At 35.6% G+C, this 21,732-nt stretch overlaps 2 protein-coding genes and 1 non-coding gene across 3 annotated transcripts; all 3 read left to right on the forward strand.

Moving 5' to 3' along the window:
* Positions 1 to 7,894: 7,894 nt before the first annotated feature.
* LOC137735614 (zinc finger protein ZAT12-like) lies at positions 7,895 to 8,950 on the forward strand. The gene has a single exon (XM_068475060.1). The coding sequence runs from the start codon at positions 8,009 to 8,011 to the stop codon at positions 8,597 to 8,599; it is 591 nt and encodes a 196-aa protein (XP_068331161.1). The 5' UTR covers positions 7,895 to 8,008; the 3' UTR covers positions 8,600 to 8,950.
* Positions 8,951 to 17,694: 8,744 nt separating this feature from the next.
* LOC137735657 (pentatricopeptide repeat-containing protein At2g39620) lies at positions 17,695 to 21,190 on the forward strand. The gene has a single exon (XM_068475102.1). The coding sequence runs from the start codon at positions 17,732 to 17,734 to the stop codon at positions 20,534 to 20,536; it is 2,805 nt and encodes a 934-aa protein (XP_068331203.1). The 5' UTR covers positions 17,695 to 17,731; the 3' UTR covers positions 20,537 to 21,190.
* Positions 21,191 to 21,636: 446 nt separating this feature from the next.
* On the forward strand, positions 21,637 to 21,708 carry TRNAC-GCA (transfer RNA cysteine (anticodon GCA)). The gene has a single exon. It is a non-coding gene; the product is annotated as a tRNA-Cys (tRNA).
* Positions 21,709 to 21,732: the final 24 nt, after the last annotated feature.

Consider the following 21,732-nt stretch of genomic DNA (forward strand, 5'->3'; position numbering starts at 1 on the left):
TCCTATTGGTAAACTGATTCCACTGAGGATCCTCGCTGGATCCTTTTTGTGAAGATGTCGGGGATCCTTAAATTATATCTATTTATCGTACATTATGTGATCAGAAATTATTGTAAATTTTTTATTTAAAATTGAATATAAACAATACCTGACGAAAATTGACCACACGATGTACGATAAACGGATGTGATTGAAGAATATCCGGGATCCTCACAAAGCAGATTCGGCGAGGATCCTCTCTCAACTAATTCAAGTTTTCCGTGCAACCGTGACTGGAAATATAATATTCGACGTATTTATTGGGAGATGAATTTTGTTGCTGGTGAGTTGCCAACATGAGTCTCTCTCATTCTTTGAGTACAGTCTATCTTGAGCAAGCTTCATCTTCTTGTAAGAAGTTATTATTGTCTGATATTTCTAGGGCGTCTTGACCTCATGACAGTATTTTGTAATTTCTCTTTTGTCTGCTTTTGACCCTTTTGTTTAACAAAAAAGAAAATAGGTGTGTTTATCATTTTCTTTATCATATGTATTCATTGGGTATTCTTAGTAACCTATTAGTCAAAAAATATGTCTCCCATGGATTAACGGAGTGTTCCATTTCTAATGTAAAAAACATCATTTTGGATCACATATGTGAAGTAACATAAACAAGTTATGATTCAAAAGATATTACAGTTTATTAAAATATCAAGAAATCTAACCATAAGACATCTATATCTAATGATAAAAATATGATTAAGGAAAACAATTACGACTAAAAAAATTTCTCTATTATTATAAAGACAGAACCCCGCTTTTGGAAGTATGCGAGGCACTTACAATATGATTTTCTGAAATAAATATATTCTGCCTTGTTTGGAAATGTTGTAAACGTCAACAAGGAACAATCCTTTACTTCCATCCCATGTTTGTTTGTGTAGTAAAGAGGAATAAAAGTTTGTCCAACTTTCCAATATTTTCCTTAAGAAAAGGAAACACCAAGAATATATAAAGACAAAGTTGGCAGTTTTAGTAGTTAATGAGGACAATTTAATGATAAGATGAATCAAAAATGGCTTTGAAAGGTCAGGGACAGGCAAACCCCCAAGGGGATTCAAAGGCTTCAACTTCTTGGGTGAGTTGGAAATCCATATAACACTAGTAATATCCGAACCAAACGGTAAAGGAGATGTACTCCATTGCAACTTGATTCCAGGCGCTGAATAGTGTATGCTCGTGTTCTTACTTGCATGTACTGTAATAAGTTTAATAGTGCGGCGAAATGATACTAAAAAGACAGTCTTGTGATCCTTTTTTGGTAAATAATTCATAAAACAAATTGAAAAAAAAAAAGTGATTATTGAGTTTTCACAATATCTTTTGTGTGCGCAATAAGCATGGTTCTAAAAAACGCTAGGCGTTAGTCAGGCGATGGGGCTGGTGCCTAGCGCTTAGGAGACTAGGCGGGGACCTAGTCAGTTTTTAGTAAATTTATTACATATGGTATAAATGAATTTAATTCTAATGAATGAAATAAAAATTCAAAACATTTTGAATGATTAGTAAGTTAAATTAATTAAATTCATTGAGATCAAATATAATTGAAGACATTTTAAATGATTAGTATTCAAATTTTAAACAATAAATATTTGAAAACCTCACGTAGTGGGTTGGGTGGTTCATAAACATTTAAATCTCAAAAGCTTGATAATATTTCATAAAAATCCACGTGTGAGGTTTGACACCTATCCTCCTCCCTATCTCTCCCACATTCCCAAACGGAGGAACCTTATTGATGCCTTGGAAAGCGGACACGCATTATTTTTTTGGCTTTACCTTTTCCTCCTCTTCCTTGGAAAGAGGAAAGCCATTAACTTTGCTCTGTAAATTTTCGCAGCGGCCTCCGTCGCTTCTTCTTCGAGTTCCTTCCTCCTTCTAAGCTCTTCCTTTTCTCGTCGCCAAACTGCCCAGCGTCCGCCTAGACCACCCAAGCGGCCGATTTACGCCGCCTAATAACCTTGCCGATTTAAGAAATGATTTTGGGTTAATCGCGGCAGAGCACCACCGCCTAGCGCCCAAGCACCACCTAGACGGCTGCCTCAACCGTTTTTTAGAACACTAGCAATAAGAAAAAGGTTATATGAAGCGGTCTTTACAGTGTATTGAGTCTTATTAGTGAATTATGCGAAATTTTATGCCTAAAATACAACTATTTAGTTTTTTTCAGAATTCTTGAAAAATGAGAGCTATAGCTCACAATTTCTCTGAAAATGTGCTTATTAGATTATGCATGGTCATATGCTTGTGTTGTAAGGAACATTTTATATGCAATTGGAAGAGGTTAATTTTATCATTTTTTTTTTTTAGTCCTATGAGTTAATTATATTGAATATTTATGCTGGAAAACAAAAAAAAGTCAAAAATATATATCCATTTCATAAACACCATATTGTAGAGTCTGAATCTAAATGTAAAAACATAACCAAAAATAGACAATGCACTGCATAGTTCGAATACAAATGTAATAGCAGAACCATAAACGGTTTAGGGTATAGGGTTTAGGGTTTAGGGTTATCCCAGTAAAGTTATGATCTTGAATTTGATTTTGAAACGATAGAGGGTGATAATGGATTGCATTATTGTTTTCAGTTATATTGGAGGGATTTGAACGTTAGACCTATCTTGATCCTAATCCATCACCCCACCCTCTTTCATGCACGGTGACTTGGACTAACTCCAAGGTTTAGGTCTGCATCCTCTCTTCCATCTATATAATATAAAGTAATGTTACATTTACTACATTTTTATACCTCATATGTACCGTATCAATAGTAGAGGTGGGATTCCCCATCTTTTTTTAAGAGAGATGCTATAAATATGATATGAAAAAGGCTTTCCACTTAATGTTGAATACACCACACCATATTAAATGATTTATACATCTAATATCCAATGACAATTTTGACCTTATAAGGATTTTAAAAAATAAAATAAAAATTAACTACACCCCCAAATAACTTCTAACGTGCATATTTCAAAATTATTTATCTTTTGTCAAGATTTCAACTCTCAAAACCAATCTCAACCCTCATTGTAGAACAGATCCACTCATTCCTCAGGGCCCAGCGGGTGGGATGCCATTAACTTACAAAATGCTAATGGCAGAAAACATTCACTCATTCTTCAAAGCATTGTTGACCTTTACATGCGCTTTCAGTTGTGTCTCGTGGTTCAGACAAGCAAATTACACATTCTTTGTGCAAATCACCTTCAACTAAATTACTAATGCTAGATATCTCCTGTAGTTCATACCTCATCCCATTCACCCAAAGAATTTGCTTGACAACCCTAACTTGGAATTCACTTTTCTCCCTCTAAAATAGCCTGAGTTATCTCGGAGTTTGTTGTTATAAACACGAAGCTTCCCTCTGATCTATCATGGGCAGGAAGGCACAGCTATAGGATATATATATATATCCAAGTCCACTACTTTTAGTAACCTTGTATCCTCAAACATTAAGAAGTTAATTCCAGTTATGTGGGGTTGCCTAAACTTGTGGCCCAGACCTCGTTCAAAATGTACCATCATAGGTGGATGAAGGTTAAAATTAATTGTCATTTTTAGGATACACCCCCTTGCTGATCAATGTTCACTAGTTAGAAAAACATTGAGCAAATCCTTGTTACTAAACAATAATTTAAGGAAAAAAGTTGAGCAAATCGATCATTATATGACATGAATGATTTTGTAACAAATGGTACATAGCACAGACAAAAAATGAAGAAAGAAACCATTGTGAAGAGTGCGGGATGTATGTAGAAAATGTGGGGTGTATGTAGAAAATGTAAGGTGTATGTTGAGAGTGTGGGGTGTGAGGGTATTATAGGAAAACACGTGAGGTGTATTATATTTGGAAGTCTTAACGAAACACTCATGGTACTATTCACTTTTAACATTAAGTCTTAACGAAACACTCATGGTACTATTCACTTTTAACATTAAGGACATTTTTATTATAAAAAGTCACTCCTAGTACTATTCACTTACAACACTAATTTGTCCTTTTGATTAAAACTAAAGTTTTTAAGGACTTTTTTGGTTAGTTTTCCTAAATTTTAAATGAAAAAGTAAATGTGGGATGTATTAAGTTTCCGGAGTGTATTCAACAATATATGGGGAGTTAACATAACAAGCCTATGAAAAATGTGATAACAATAGCATTTTCTAGTGTATATATATCTTTGGCTACTGATCAACTAGATATGTTAAGAAATTGCTCTAATGAATATAAGGCGTGTTTACGTGTCGTAATCAGAATCAATTTAAGGAATTGTATTCCGACTACGGAGTACTCCTTCATTTACTTAACTTTAGGAAATTAAATTGTATGTGGGGTCCACACCAATTTGGGAATCTCACTCTTTATTTTGGAGGAATTGGGCTCCCTACTTGAAGGAGGTATTTCAAGTCCTGGACACCTAAGGAATCCAGAATGGATTTCTTCTACCAATTATGCCCTCTCTTGTTTCTAATTATCCCAACATTGCCTTCATTTGACACTCATCCAGCCATGCTCATTCTCCATCTCTGCCGCATCACATACCTAGCCTAATCTCCATACGTTTCACCGAATCGCTGGACTCTTACCTGAATTCGACCGTTGCACTCTTAACCAACGTAGTGGACCAGGATCGAGATGGGGACGAGACCAATCCACGCTAGACCATGAATTGCCTAACTATGGGGCGGTGGCTATGGAGGCGTAAGGTGGTGGAAGATAAAGACAGGGCAAGCAAAGGCAAGAGTGGGTGGAGGGTAATGCAACTAGACCTTCAGGATGAAAGGGAGGCATGGGAAAGATGGAGATGTGAGGGATGGATGGAAATAACCATCTTTTAATAAATAAATAAATAAATAAAACCTATATATATATATATATATATATATTGTTATATAGATAAATTTTATTCTACAAATTTAATTAAGAAATTTAATTTAATTAATTAGTATGAAAATAATTTATTTATGTAAGGGCAACTTAGTAATCAATTAATTACAATTGAAGTGAATTAATAAACAACTTATATGGACTCAACATCATCCTCAATCCAATTCTAGACAGTTTTAGTAAACAACTTCAATATGAATCTGATTCTGATTCCACCTCATTTCAATCCTTCCTCAATCCAATTTTTTCTCAATTCAATTCTTCTCAATCTGATTACGGATTAGTAAACATGCCCATAGTAATAATCGAGGCATGTGGCTTAACATAAAGGAGTCTACGGCTCTCCAACTTATATATATATATGATTATATATGCACAGTCAATGAAAAAACCTTAATACATATGCATGATATTATATAAAGATTCCAAATCAGTCATTGTCAGAGTATTACTTCGGAAAAATCATTGTGTCTAATTGACTACTATTTATCACCAGATCGATTGGGATAGACTTTGGTATGAAAAGAAAAGAGATTCTTATAAAACGCGTTAATCTAAAAATAAAAGAGATAATGAAATAAGAAACAAGTGTAATATGGTGGAAGTCTGAGAAAGTAAAAAAAATTATATTTCGCATTTGACTGGCCGCCGGTGGCGTTTATTTTCCGTTTAGTGGTCTTTTGGTAATTAAAACCGCAATAAAAAAAAAAGTCCACTAGAAATATAAATAAATAAAACACCTTTTTACGCAGAGTCACATAATGTATAAGCCATGCAGCGCGGGATTTGCCTAACAGGAAAATTGTCTGCAAATTGAGCACAATTTATTGGACTTTATTTGGTTGAAAGCTTGAAAGGTCATCGTTCTTAAGTTTCACAGAAAGAGTCTAACAAACCCACCCCACCTCCCAAACACAACTACTCCATTGTAGCTAGGGTTTTGGTCATCAGAGAAGACTTTTTATACTCTCATATTGTTAAGAGATAATTGATCAACTTTAACACCTCTGCATGTATATAGTCAGCCAGTCAGACTATTGGATTTGGCTTTCAGTTCATACACAATTTACCCGTAATTCAGTATATAAAGCGACGTTATCCATTTGTGCGTATGCAAGCAGCCCACGTAAGCAAATGACATTGGCAGTTTGCATGTATTTTCCCCTGATTGTGGGACACGTAAAAAAGAGAAGAGAAGACTTTACACGATTCGCCAACCTCAACACTAAGTATAGGGATGATGACTAGTTAACAACCTAATTAGGCTAGAGTATTCAATTTCATACAAGACACCTCAACATTTGGTAGAGAGTTTTGAGATAAGCTTCAAATATGCATAATTGAGTGCAAACTATGCATATTAATTAGGTCCTAGCCGCATGTAAAGTGACTTTCTTATCACACATAGTTAACTATAATGAATAAGATTAACTGCTCTAAAGTGACAATAAACATGTTATCTGAAATAACTAATTAAATAGTTGGTGGTGCACCTCACGCATATTAAGAGTTGGTTTGGTATTACTGTGCTTTGAAAAAAAGCTGCTTCTGCTGTGCTGTGAGAATAAGCAGCTGTGAAATAAAGCAGCAGAGTGTTTAGTAAATTTTTTTGTAAAAGTGCTTTTGAAAAGAAAAAAAAAAAAAAAAAAAAGCAGTATTATAGTGTTTGGTAAACTTTTATGTAAAACATATGTGAAAAAAAGCCGGTTTTTCAAAGCTGGGGTTTGCAGCTTCTTATTTTTGGCTTTTTTTCATCCAAAACTGTGAAAAAAAAAGCTAAAGCTGAATGTTTACCAAACACAAAAACAGCTCCCAGCTTTTTTTGATACCAGCTTTTTTCAGAATCACCTTAGTACTAAACCAGACCTAATTAAAACTAATCATGTCTAAAGTAGCTTTTTACCACACATATTTCGATTATAAAGAATAAAATTAATTGTATTAATTGGTGGGTTAAATATGTCATTTTTTCTTACAATATTCCTTAATTGTATTAATTTTACTAGTTTACTTTAGAGGCATTTTAAGAGTTCTTATTTACATTTTTTTTTTTTTAATATTAGGCGATAGTAAGAGATGGTGAAATTGAACTCAACATCTCCGGTACGAGGATGAAACTTCTCTACCAACTGATTTTTTTCCTTTTGCGTTTTAAGATATTAAAAAAAAATTAATCATACATGTCCTTAATTTATAGTATGCCAGAACTCTAGAAAAGTATAAGCAAGATACATGCATATGGAGCATGAAAGGCTCTTGCGATTTAGGCATTATATTTGGATTCACATGGACAATATTTATTCGGTATTCATCGAGACATGATCATGCATCTACGTGTGAAACATTTCCACTAGAAAAGATATATCAAAATGCAAAGTTACCAATTAATTGCAGAGCCCAGATATTAGTCATAATTATGTATTTTATGGTTGAACTTCTAGTCTTTTTAAATCTAAAATTGGCATTAATTTCTCAGTACTTATCTTTTTCATTGTTCTGGATTTCTGTGCTGACTCAGACTCATCGTGGATGCTTCCTCTTTCATAGAGAGAGCAAGAAAAATGTGCAAATCTTCTTCAAGTTGAAGATTCTAGGAAAGACACACTGCAGACTAGTTCTGCAGTACTTCTTGCTATATGTAGTCACGTCATGCTTACATAGTCAATTACTACGTGGTTCTATTCCCTATAATTTATATCCTGCAATTCACTCTAACCAATCAAGAAATTTTAAAACCTAATTTTTTATTTCCTATATATATATATATATATATATTCCCCATTACACTACTCTCCTGTTTAAGAAAATGAATTTCTTATCCAGCAAGAAACAACGACTTTATTGTCATTATTCTGAATTGTGCAACCACATCTATCAAAGTCAAAATCCATCTCACTGATCACCTTACAAAGAAAAAGTAGCAAACCCAACAATATTCCCTATAAATACCAAACCCCCTAAACCCCAAAAGGTCCATTCCTTTAATGTGTTCATTTTGAACTGTTCAATCATCACCAAAGTTCCAAAAAGTCATACCCTTTTGTTCAAACATCCTCATTTTATACAATCTCTTGTGTATGAACATGAAGAGAAGCATCGCAGATGTGAGAGAGCTTGATCACGGCCTAACCGTGGCCAACTGTTTGATGCTACTGTCCCGTGGCATCAACAACAACGATAATCAATATGACTCCTTCTCCGTCTCCCCTAGCCGGGTTTTCGAGTGCAAGACCTGTAACCGCCAGTTCCCTTCGTTCCAAGCGCTCGGAGGTCATCGAGCCAGCCACAAGAAGCCCAGGTTAACCGGACCATCAGGAGATGGAAACAGCAATAGTTCTGACCAGAGCCTGTCACAGGGGTCATCACCAAAGCCCAAGACACACGAGTGCAACATATGTGGCCTAGAGTTTGCTATAGGGCAGGCGTTGGGTGGTCACATGAGGAGGCACAGGGCAGCCTTGAGCAGTAGTAATACTACTAGCAATATTCATGATCGATATTCGAGTTCGATGAGTCTGAATCCTCAGCCTGCGCAAGTATTTCAAGTTTTGAAGAAGACGAATAGCGGTAGGAGAGCTATGTGTTTGGATCTGAACTTGACGCCATTAGAGAATGACTTGGAGATTCTTCAGCTAGGGAAAGCAGCTCCACTTGTTGGGTTTTTCTAATTATATATATATATATATATATATATATATATATATAGAGAGATGATCGGTGCTTTAATTCATTTGTATGATTGTAATTAATCACGTAGGGTTTGCTGATGAGGTTTACCGCGGTTCTTCTCTTTTTGGTTCCACCGATAGGTCGATCCATCAGTGTTTGTTCATTGTAGAATTTATACACAATATGGATGCCTTTGTTTTGTTATTGGTTTTGTTTATTATTTGGGAAATGATCTCCAAACACTTTTATTTTCTCTCCATGCGCACCATTGTTTATTTTGGTTTTTATTCAATAAAATAAAGGAGATCCTTGCATGATGGCATGGGTTCGAATCTCGTTAGTGGCTAATCTAACTTCTAATCTAACAAAATCTATCGTTTGACAAAATAAAATAACGGAGAAACAAGGGATCAAAATACACTAAGTACTGCATGTTGGAAAATATTAGTATTTATGTTTATTTTAGTAATTGGGTTTTCCATGTTAGTTTAGGGTTTCTTAGGTTTAGTTCTCTATAAATATTGCTTGTCATTTGGTTTGAGAAATAAGTGAGTCACGATGTAGCCTCTTGAGGGTTTGTAGCCGTTTCGGCATTCTTATTTATTTAATAGTATTCTTCTTATTTTGTAGGCTTGTTCGTCTTGCACTTTGATATTCAACTTGGTATCAGTTGATGGGTGTCAATTTGTTTGTATCAGTTTTCTTTCCGTCATCTTCCGCTGTTTGTGTTTCCGTTTTAGATTCGTCTAGAAAATTGTCGTTGTTCATGGTGGTAAAAATCTGTTTGCTTGTTTGTCGTGCAAAGCATCCATAGTCGAATCCGTTCTTGTCGCCACCACCACCATCTGCACGAACCATCTGCTGCAATGCCTTTATTTTGCTCAACTTGGTTGACTTGGTTGCTGCATGAATTGAAGAAAGCAGGAGTAAAGAAGGAAGAGAGGAAAAAAAAAAAAAAAATAAAGGAAAAGGAAAAAGTTTTTGAAAAAAAAAAATTGGTTAGGTTTTGAGGCCCACACGAGCAAGGAGAAAAGATTGGCTTTTTTGAAGTCTCTAAGGCACACACAGAGGCTGTTGGTTTATTTGAATGATTCGGAGTCTGTTGTTGTCCTCCGTGACGATTGCTTGAGTGTTTGGACTGGTGACTACTCGAGTGACGTTGTGAAATTTGGATTTTTTTCTTGTTTGTTCAGGTTTGTTCAAAAGCTTGCTATTGGCATGGAAATTTTACACTGGCACTGACATTGGAATCTTGCACTTGCACCGATGGAATTTCCTATTGAAATTGGCATAAGAAATTAGCATAACAAGCTTGCATCCACATCGTCTGTTGGCAAACTCATGTCGTGTACCGCCATGAATTTGATCCCCAGGGGGAGGGGGTGTTGTTGGAAAATATTAGTATTTATGTTTATTTTAGTATTTGCATTTTCCTTGTTAGTTTAGGAATTGGGTCTAGCTCATCCGATTTAGGGTTTCTTAGGTTTAGTTCTCTATAAATATTGATTGTCATTTAGTTTGAGAAATAAGTGAGTCACGATGTAGCCTCTTGGGGGTTTGTAGCCGGTTCGGCATTCTTATTTATTTAATAGTATTCTTCTTATTTTATAAGCGTGTTCGTCACGCACTCTGATATTCAACTAGTACATGATCCCTATTTACGAAATTTATGAGTTTGTGGATAAACAAGACAAAAGAAGAAAAGTATTGAGTAGGACGGTCATGATTAGTTGATCAAAGCATGTAATTAATTTCCTCACATAATTAGATCGATTACCAGAATTACTTGGTCTGATCTCTTGAACATATTGATCAATAAGTAATTTCTGATGGCAATGAAACTAATCAACGTAGTTAATCAAATAAAATTTGTTAATTAGTTCAATATTGTACATAAACATGTCAACTGATTTGAAAAGCTGCTGATTCAAAGTGAGTCAACATCTTGTATTTAATATTGGTTGAGAATCTTTCTTCAAATAATCACTCTATATATATATATATATATATATATATATATATATATATGTAATATTAGGGAGATCAAATTTTTTAAAATCAAATAATGTGGTTGTAGATGATTGAATTATTAATTAAGTGTTGATTAATGTGCATATTTCTTATTGGTGACACATCATTTGGTTTGCAATTTGGTTTAAAAAATTTGATCTCCCTAGCATTATCCACTATATATAGTTGCAAAATACAATCATATATGATTATTGTAAAAACTTTCTCATGTCTAAAGCAGCAGCCACTTTTTCTATCTACATCCCAAATAATCAGTACTCATAATTTAAGTGATTAAGAGCATTTACTCTTACATTTGCATTGAATCCACCTCCCCATTTTAACTAGTAGTAGCTTTACCACTTCAACAACAAGAAAATAAATTCTGAACCCAAGTCGCTTCTTAAGTGGGAGGATTAAGTTTCAAAAAAGTCAAAACCATGATGCCGTTTCAAGACGTATATTAATGAAAATCTTATCATAGGGTTGCTTTCGTGCAAGTCTTTTTTAGGATCACTTCCAAAGAGCTTCTGGAATTTAGAAATTGTACTAGGTGCGTTTTGTTGAACATGTATATAGGATTTTAGATATATGAGTAAAAACTCTTAATTATTTAAGTTACAAATCTAATGTGAATAGTGAATAGGAATCTAATGCATGCATCATGAATTTGTCTATAAAATAGTGTTATTACAATGTATGGATGCATGAAAGTTCCCAAATAAAGAAGCAGTAACAAAATCAAGAAGGTTAAAACGAGTAGTTGATGAATCCCATCCCACCACCACCCTCCCTCCCCACCAAAAAAGAAAAAAGAAAAACGAGTAGCACTTATTAATGTGATGACTCCCCTTCCCTTGGTAAATAAATACCATGGGCACAATAGTCTATAGATTCTTTGATAATTAAGCTGAACCTACTTGGCTAATAAGATAGTATGAACGATACTTAATTGCCCTTGACTTTGCCTAAAAATTAAATTGTGTGTCTCGTCCATCATCACTAACCTCATTTTCGATCTCCCATCACTGTCATCATTTTTTTATTATATAGTCCCAATATATGGTCACATAAAGTATGGACTCCAAGGGTAGGTGAAGGTTGATTTTGGTTGTTCCTGTTTTGTGGGTCTTACAAATATGAATACTTAGAAATCAATTATGTGACAATTAATTTTCGGACTCATTTTATAATTATTTTGTTTTTAATTTTAAGTCTATTTTTTGTGTTTGAAATATGAAAAAAGTATATGAGTGAAGGGATAACAAAAAAGGGTATAGGAAGAACGAAAAAAGAATGTGAAGGATAAAAACATAATCTTGAAAGTGAAAACGATTTACAATAGATTTTTGTTTTTGGTTTTCATTTTGTATGCGTTTCTCTATACACTTCTACATCTCTACTACCATCCTTCCTCTATTCTTCTATATCCCTCATGTATTTCTCCTATATCTACACTATAGGTTGGCCCAGCTCAATCCTCTCCTACTAGGGTTGGCTCCTCACAGTTCTCCCTTCAATAAGAGTAAATATAGGAATAGAACTATCTCCCGATGTTCTAAACCCAACTCATGTACTACTCGAATCAGAACGAAACACAAAAATAAAATGGTCATTGAATGACCCCTTAACATTTACCTAATATTGGTGTTATGTTTTAACAAGTTTTCCCGCTCAGGTAAAAAATTATTTTCTAGGATGGTGATGACGTTGGTAGCTCAATAGTTGGTACAATTGGAAACAATTTTGGTTCAACTTTTCCAAACAAAAGAAATCGTGTCAAACGTTTTTGCAAGACTCCTACTGAAACATTACTAAGACCTGGACAGTAAGATTGGATCAGGCTGAAGTTCCTTAGTTGGCGTGAACTTTATCTAATTTGGGCAGCAATTGCCAACCGTGTCAAACATTTGAATCACACGTTCAAGCAAATGTAATCAACTTAATAGAGTGTTAGATTCGCTAAATAATTAAATATCTTAATATTACCTAACAAGAGTAATTGTCCGTATAGATTTACAAACATATAAAAAAAGGATGTGATATCTACACATCTTATTTTACTTCTCACACACCTTTTTAATTTTTGACCGTCGGATCAGATGAATTGAAAAAGATCAATGGACATAAATTATCAAGGGATGTGTGAGAAATAAAATGAGATGTGTGGATAACACACCCCTAAAAAAATACTCTGTGCGCGCGCTACATGTGGCCATATATAACTTTATTTACACAAGAATTCTAATAATAATCTGACCAAAAACAATATGCGAAGCACATGTTAATCGAGTAAGTGATGACATGCGGAAAATGTAGTGAAAAGATTTGTTAGCAACTCACTACTAGCTAGGCACACCAATACTGACATAACTTAATCAACTGTACAGTTCGAGAATTTAGATTTTATCAAAAAGACCTCAATACAATAAGAAGTGAAACTTTTCAATAAAAGTTGGGGGAAGTTTTTAAAATGTCATATAAATTTAAACACTTTTACCAATTTGTCATATGCACTAAAAGTTTAAGCGATTTATCATATCAACTTTCTAAAATCATTAATTTATCATATACCCTTAAGTCTGTTAGGTTTTTCATCCAAAATAAGTCAGTATGCAGCTAAGTCAATAGTAGCTCAATTCAAGTCAGGGCATGAAGCTACAAGTTCTGTTACTAGTCCTAATTTGATACAAGTTTATATTTTTTAGGAATTAGTTGGTTATATGACATGATAGAAGTTTGATTGAGTTTCTTTCCAGTATAATCCTCAAAACATATATCACATGTTCTTCAACCCATGGTAGGCCAAGTCTAGAAGTAATTGGTAATTGAATTTATAGCCTTGTAGTCGCCATGGTGACCTCCCCTAATAGTGAATCCTCAATTCCATTGCATTATTAGTTTCTACATCGTTTTCCATCCGAAATTTCCATTTTAATTTGAACGGAGTGCACTTCAAAGTCTGCATGTTCATTAATTATTTTGTATGCAACTAGTTTGAATAATGGAGAGGAAGAGAGGGATATATAAGAAATTACTTAATAAATTAAGGTATAAAAAGATCTCAAAAGCCATATTCATATATTTACGAGACAAGGTCGTAGCTCTTAGTAGTGTGGAAATTGAACTGGGTTAGTACTGACTTAAGATACCGAAATACTAGACTGACGCCTAATATTGTAACATATATTGCATGTCTCTTTGTCATGCTCAAAAGTTGGAATTATAATTTATAGAGGTTGGACTAATAGGGAGTGAGCTCATGAGAAACATGGCTTTTATTTCATCGGGAAGTTGCAACAATAAAGACAAAATTTCACTTGTATTTTATAATTTATCCTGGCTCTAAGAATTCCAGCTCTCGGTGATGATATCACATTTTTTCTTAATTTATTTTCTTTACTAGCAAAGAAGGCATAAAAGAAAGCGAGAAAAGTGCCCTTAATGTCGTGTCTTAAATTGTTATAATACATGAGAATGGAGATTCAAACTTGAATGTAAGCAATGACGGAGCCACTTTGAGCCTAGAGGGGGCAGATGCCCTTACTCAATTTTTTTGGCAGGAGAAAAATGTACATGTGTGTGATATTAGCATTAACTTTTCCGGTTGTTAATGCCAACTTTGGAAGAGCAATTCCAGCCATGAAATTTCTAAAGAATTTATTGAAAAATTGGATGGGAGACCAATGAATAAATGATAACATGATTTTTTTTTTCTAGACAAGTATTTGATGATATTGGTAATGAAGTGTCATGCAACGCTTTCAAAACATGAAATCGCGTAGAGGGATAGTATAATATGTTGTATGAAAAATCTTATGGATAAGTATTTTGTTTAGTAAATTATTTATCTTTTAATTTGTGACTCTTTTATTTAAGGATACCCCGATCTATACGGATCTTTCTGGCTTCATCTCTGAATGTAAGAGGGTCGATACTACTTTATCAACTAATGTAACCCATGTCTATAGCTATATCCTTGAGCATAAATGATTAAAACTAAATTTAAAAACTTGATCAAAATATGAAGTTTTTATCGTCACTGTCCCAATCAGCATGCAGTAATATTAATGTCATTGCTACCGTCTTTGCCAAATGTCAACGTTTATATAAACGGTTAGGTTTACATGGTTGCCTAATTATATACCTTGTTGTACAAACATAAACATTAATTAGGTCAAATTATCCACTAATTAGGGGCCAGTCCAATGGTTAAGTTAATATAATATAGACAACGTGTGGTATAGAAAGCAGAAAGACTAATTTGCTGTGTGCTTTCCACACGACTTTGTATATTTATTATCAGAAAGTCACTACTTTACCGTAAACATGTACACGGTTTTGGATAATACTAATCTATGCTCTAGTTGTTAGCCAAAAGGCTAAGAAAAATACAAGTTTCCAAAAAAATTTTAAAAAAAAGGCTAAGAAAAATACATCTCTAGTCCGGCTATAAATTTAGCATTTATTTATTACCGACTTTAACTTATATTTAAAAGAGATTTTTAAATGTGACTGATTGTATATGTATGTGGTTCATTATTCTATTAAATGCGATGTCGGGTTTCTATCAATGCGTTCTGAATTCGAAACTCCTCTCTCCTAAATTATTATAGTAATTTGGAACCCTCTCTCACTTCTTAATAATGATAAAAAAAAAATATATATTACTGATTGTATAGGCCTAATAAGAGCTTGGACGGAGGAATTGCATGAATGACATGGCTGGCCTAAACTAAGGGCTCCCTCTCTTGATGGCGAGAATTTTGATTAACCAACACTAGTAGTCAATTCGGAGAAAAAAGAAGCATGATATGAGATTCGCGGTAGAAATTTTCGATAATAAATTACTTGAGAATAAATTGCGTGATGAGAAATACTATTGTGTGTGTACAACAGATTCTTTCTCCTTTAAGAATTAATGAACAAGCAACCAGTTCAAACTCCATTGAGTGCGAATAATGCTATTGGGTAGCTGAGAAATTGGTGCAACTCTAATACTTGTGTTTTGGTTTGACTCTGACTTAGAATAACAAGAATGCAATGAATAAGAAGAACGCATATTGTTTACCAAAAAAAAATAAGAAGAAAAAGAACCCATAATATTACACGTTCTTGGACGGTTTTTAGCTTTATTGTCAAAATCTCATGCTCTCTAAGTTGACTTCCCCCATTTGCCCATCCCCATTGTTAGAATTGATCGAGTTGGATTTGAATTGCTTGTCTGAAAATGAAGGTGATTTCTGTATATTTATTTTATCCTCTGAACGCATGTATTTATTTTTAGTCTTAAATAATAAATGAAAGAAAAATCATGAGAATGCACATACAAAGAAAATTGAAGTGCGAAATCATTCTTTGTCCGAAATTGAATCTAAGAAAGAAAATTAATGTTATGTATTACGCACTTATGTTGTCACATCAAACAAGTGCTAACGTTAAGAGTTGGCCAACACAATCATAATATGCTTGGGTCAAATTACCTTAAAAACGATGACCAACAAAAACTTGAAACTAGTGTGGGATCCTCGATGATCTGCTGCTAAGATAACAGATTTTGTACGTTCAAACTTCCATGCAGTGATTTACGACCGGTCTTATCTTACTCCTGACCCCACAACACCAACGGTTCCACCATCCAGCCGCCTTACCCGGCCCGTGGAAGAGAAATTCCTAAGACTCCAGGGCCAAAAAAACTTTGACGAGTGTTTTTAAATAACTGAAAGCGTTTTTAGATAAAATGTTTTTAGAACCAAATCTTAGTAAGAATGCAAGTTAATTTTGAAAAAGCACTTGACGTGCTTTCTATTAAAAGTACCAACCCTAAAAGTGCTTTCATTCATTTAAAAGAACTTGCCAAACGAGGCCTAAAACTCTCAGAACCCATTGGATTTCTAGAATATATGATCAGCGTTCGGAAACTTAAAAACAGGAAAATGGCTATGTCAAGGATGTCCTGATTCCTCACGGTTGAACAAGCAGCAGATAACCTTCCAGTTAAAATGCAGGAAAAGTTACAACGCATACGTCCACAGCAGATCACTTTATTTATCTACATATCACAACGCATACGTCCACAGAAAGATTCACATTTCAGTCAGATTACTAAAGCGAAAGTTCCCAAGCTACACAATTGAATTCATATACTAAAACTAATTAATACAAAATTTAATGAAATTTGATGTTCTTTCAAACAAATCTGTCCTGTTTTCCTTTCTTTTCGGCATCAGTGGTTTCAGTTTCGATTTCGATTTCGGTTTCGGTTTCGCTGAGAGTGCCAAACTTTTGCTTGAAGGATTCCTGTCTCTGCACCCACATCATGTGCCCCTGAAAACTCACAAAAGTTTTCCATCTTTAATACCACATCCAATGCATAACTAAGAATATATATAAATATGTATATAAAGATAAAAACACCAAATGTACAGTCTCTGTGTGTGCGGGTGAAGAAGGAGAAATTAATATACCTGGAGAGCAGCAGCCCCAGGGCCGGTCCTGAGATTTCAGGGGTCATATGCCAAAGTGAATTGGAGGTTAAGAAGTGCTAAGAATTTAATTTAATATTTTTATTTTTTTGTCCAAAAAAATATATTTATTTTTCAATTGAGCTTCTATAAATTCTAATAGCACAAACAAATTTAACAAATCAACAAGTGGAAATATGACGTATTGTTTTACCTCAACTATTTAGAAGGTCAAGATTCGAATTTTCATGTTATTATGTGAAATTTTTATATTATTTTATGGAAAATTATGCATTTAATAAAAATAAACTAAAAAAATGATAGAGACAAGGTTCAAACCCATCTCCTAGGCCAACGTAAAGAAACAATAATACCACTTGTACTAAGGCTCAAGGTTGCAATATTCTACACATACTACTATATATACGTATATGCATACAAATTTGAAAAATCGAGAGCCCTTCCGATTTGGGGGCCCATGCGGTCCCCTCAGCGCCGGTTCTGAGCCGCCCAAGCAATAAGGAAAGATGGGACCCAGAATTTCTTGTCGTTGAGGAGCTTCGTGGCTTCGATTTCCCAAAACCCTAACCCCCAATTGCAGATACCAATTAGGGTCTGATTCAGAAAGTGAAAACCTTGAGGAGGGTGGTGAGAGAGATGATAAATCTGAGCCTATTGGGTCTGAATCAAATATGGGTCTCTCAGTATTCTGTGGGCTCCAGGCCCAAAAGACTTCCACTTGAAACTTCCAGTCAACCTGAGGAGCAAGCTGAAGCTGTACCTCCAACTTCTACCAGTTTTCTTACCATGATCGTGAAACATGGAGTTCGAACCAGACCATACCATGCACTCGCACCAGCGGCTTCCGAAATTCCTTCCTTGCCATCGACCACCAACAAGAATTACCGGCAGCAGCACAGCCTCCTTCCTCAATGCAAAAGCTTGAAGTCTCTGCGGCAAATCCACGCCCACCTGATAGTCTCAGGCTTCCAGCAAGACCATTCGACACTGACCCATCTCATAAATTCCTACTCTTTGTTCAAAAAATGCGGTTCTGCGCTCTCAGTTTTTTGTTCTGCGCAAAACCCAAGTGTGATTTTGTGGAACTCCATGATTCGAGCTTATACGAGAGCAAAACAGTACAGGGAAGCTCGAAAAATGTACAATTCGATGGTGGAACAAGGCGTAGAGCCGGATAAGTATACCTTCAACTTTGTTTTGAAAGCTTGTACTTCTGCTTTGGATTTCGAAGATGGTGTCTTGGTGCACCGTGAAGTTGCTCGGAAGCGGCTGGACTCTGATGTGTTTATAGGGACCAGTCTCATCGACATGTACTGTAAAATGGGTGACTTAGAGAGTGCGGGAGAGGTGTTTAATAGATTGCCTAAGAGAGATGTTGTAGCTTGTAATGCTTTGATTGCGGGTTTATCGCAAAGTGAGGATCCTTGTGAGGCATTGGGGTTTTTCCGGAAGATGCAGACATGGGGGCTGAGGCCGAACTTGGTGAGCTTGGTCAATTTGGTTCCAGCAGTGTCTCGGTTGGCAGATATTGATACTTGTAGGTGTATTCATGGTTATCTGTTGAGGAGGGATTTTAGTTCGGTGGTTTCTAATGGTTTGATTGATATGTACTCCAAGTGTGGAGATGTAGATGCTGCTCACCGGGTTTTTGACATGATGCAGGACCGGGATGATGTTTCGTGGGGAACAATGATGGCAGGGTATGCGAGTAATGGATGTTTTGTTGAGGTTTTGGAGTTATTTGATTGGATTAAAGGAGAGAATACTACGATGAATAAGGTTTCAATTATAAGTGCTCTTTTGGCTGCTACTGAGATGAGAGATTTAGAGAAAGGGAAGGTGATCCATTTTTGTGCCTCACAACAAGAACTCGATGCTGATGTTTCGGTTGCTACTTCTATAATGACCATGTATGCAAAATGCGGGGAGATAGAGAAGGCTAAACAAATTTTTGAGGGACTAGGGAAAAGAGATTCAGTTTCTTGGGCTGCACTTTTATCTGCTTGCGTCCAATCTGGTTATCCTGAAGCAGCATTGTCTCTCTTTCGAGATGAGCAGAATGAAATTTTGAAACCAGGTGGAATAACGCTGATAAGCGTCCTCTTGGCATGTGCAGAATTATCGTATCTGAAGTTAGGTATGAGCATACATTGCTATGCTCTCAAGGCAAACATTGCTTCCGATATTTCTTTTGGAACAGCCCTAGTCTCCATGTATGCCAAATGTGGTATTTTTACTTCTGCATTAACTCTATTCAATAGAATGCCATGCAAAGATGTTGTGACATGGAATGCTTTGATAAATGCATACACCCAAATTGGTGACGCCTGCCATGCTATAGATATGTTTCGTGAATTATGGCTGTCTGGAATAATGCCTGATGCAGGAACCCTGGTGGGCATTATCTCCGCTTGTAGCATACTGAGTGACCTAGATCAAGGTACCTGTATTCATGGACAAATTATAAAGAATGGGTGTGAGCATGATGTTGCTGTCAAAAATGCTCTTATTAGCATGTATTGCAAATGCAGTAACATATCCTCAGCCGAACTTCTGTTTAACAGAACCATATTTATGAAAGATGTGGTATCATGGAATGCAATGATGTCCGGATATGTGCAGGCTGGATATGCCAGGGAAGCTTTATCTGCTTTTCACCAGATGAAATTGGAGAACGTTCGGCCTAATTTAGTCACATTTGTTTGTATCCTTCCTGCAGTGGCATATCTGGCAGCCCCAAGAGAGGGAATGGCTTTTCATTCTTGCATTATCCAAATGGGGTTTCTGTCCAACACACTTGTGGGAAATAGTCTTATCGATATGTATGCTAAATGCGGACAGCTCAATTATTCTGAGAAATGCTTTAATGAGATGGAGCACAAGGACAAAGTTTCATGGAATGCAATGCTTGCAGCATATGCAGTGCACGGGCAAGGAGTTGATGCAGTTGCACTTTTCTCACTGATGCAAGAGAGTTCTGTCCAAGTTGATTCTGTGTCATTCATCAGTGTTCTGTCCGCTTGCAGACATGCCGGTCTGGTACAAGAAGGAAGGAGTATTTTCCAGGTCATGCATGAAAAGCATCGTCTTGAACCAGAGTTGGAACATTATGCGTGCTTGGTAGATCTTTTAGGTCGTGCTGGTTTATTCGATGAAGTTTTAAACTTAATTAATAAAATGCCAATGGAGCCGGATGCTGGAGTCTGGGGAGCGTTATTAGGTGCGTGTAGGGTGCATTCTAATGTGGAGTTAGGAGAAATTGCATTGAGTCATCTTGTTAAGCTTGAGCCTAGAAATGCAGCAAATTACATAGTTTTATCTGATATACATGCTCATTCTGCTAGATGGGGTGATTCTGGCAAGACAAGATCAATGATGAGTGACTCGGGGTTAAAGAGAACACCGGGATGTAGTTGGGTAGAGGTTGAAAACAGGGTCTAGTCTTTTCTGGTGAGTGACTACAACTACCAGCCCCAACTTGAGAGCTGAGAACATGCAGTCTCTGTGAAATAACTTACTTCAAAAGATGGAGAACTTAGACTGATTGGAAGAACTCTCTGTGCTGATGTGCATTGCCATGCTGCAGATTGCGAAGATGAGAAACCGGATAAAAGCTGTCAGTGATGCTCTTTGTTTCCGTAATTTTGTGCTGGTATCTGCTCGTGCAAAGATCGCCGGTGAACTGGATGAGAGGTGCACAACTCCCATCATACAAAAGTAAGCAATCAGATCTTCAACGAACGATAATTTGTTATCGAAGCTGTGAAGTTGGCTCACTGTCCCCTGCAGTGAATGCTTCAGACTGTATGGAAACAACCAGATTAATCAACTCCAGTAGTCGCCTTTGACAAACACACAAGTGTAAGAAAGAAGGAAATAAAAGAGTATTCAAAACCAAAAGAAAAAGTACTCAATATTTAATGAAATATGTGGTTTTGACATAAAATAGAGGTGTTTGAGGGGAATGTAGCGCTTGTAATAATAAAGAGGCCTTTCGAATGTGCAGGAGAGCGCACCGAGAGGCTAATTTAAATTAAAAGAAAAAAGAGAATGTTGTTGAAACTAAGTTTGAAATATAAAAATACAGCATATTGGATGAGGATTAATTAAAGAAAAAAAGAGAATGTTGTTAAAACTAAGTTTGAAATATAAAAAAACAACGTATTGGATGAGGATTATTTTTAAGGAAAACTAATGAAAGGGGTTTGAAAATTTTGAGTTTTAACGATAAGAACAAAATAAAGGGTAAAGTGAATAATACCAAGATTAACTTTTTAGTGTAAAAATGTAGTTTTTCATTAAAGTTAACAATACCGTAGGTTTTTCGTTACAATAAAAAAAATAGTAATTCCGGTGCCAGGAGTCGAACCTGAAAACTCTAAACCATGAGAATGTAGTGAGCTACACCGGACGATTGTGTTACCCTGTAAGAAAAATATCATCTTTGGTTTTCTTAGGTGGCCGGGATGTGCGCTCCTATGAAAAATACAACTTTTACCTATGGATATATAATTAACCTTTGCAGATGTATTTCCATCCAAGGGTCCATAGCTCAGTGGTAGAGCATTTGACTGCAGATCAAGAGGTCACCGGTTCGAACCCGGTTGGGCCCTTATTTTTATGATTTATTTTCGTAC

The sequence above is a fragment of the Pyrus communis genome, chromosome 5 (genome assembly GCF_963583255.1).
Source record: "Pyrus communis chromosome 5, drPyrComm1.1, whole genome shotgun sequence".
NCBI classification, from domain to species: Eukaryota; Viridiplantae; Streptophyta; class Magnoliopsida; order Rosales; family Rosaceae; genus Pyrus; species Pyrus communis.

What these genes read in the sequence shown, in the direction of transcription:
- LOC137735614 (XM_068475060.1), top strand. Translation starts at nt 8,009, where the DNA reads ATGAACATGAAGAGAAGCATCGCAGATGTGAGAGAGCTTGATCACGGC.
- LOC137735657 (XM_068475102.1), top strand. Translation starts at nt 17,732, where the DNA reads ATGATAAATCTGAGCCTATTGGGTCTGAATCAAATATGGGTCTCTCAG.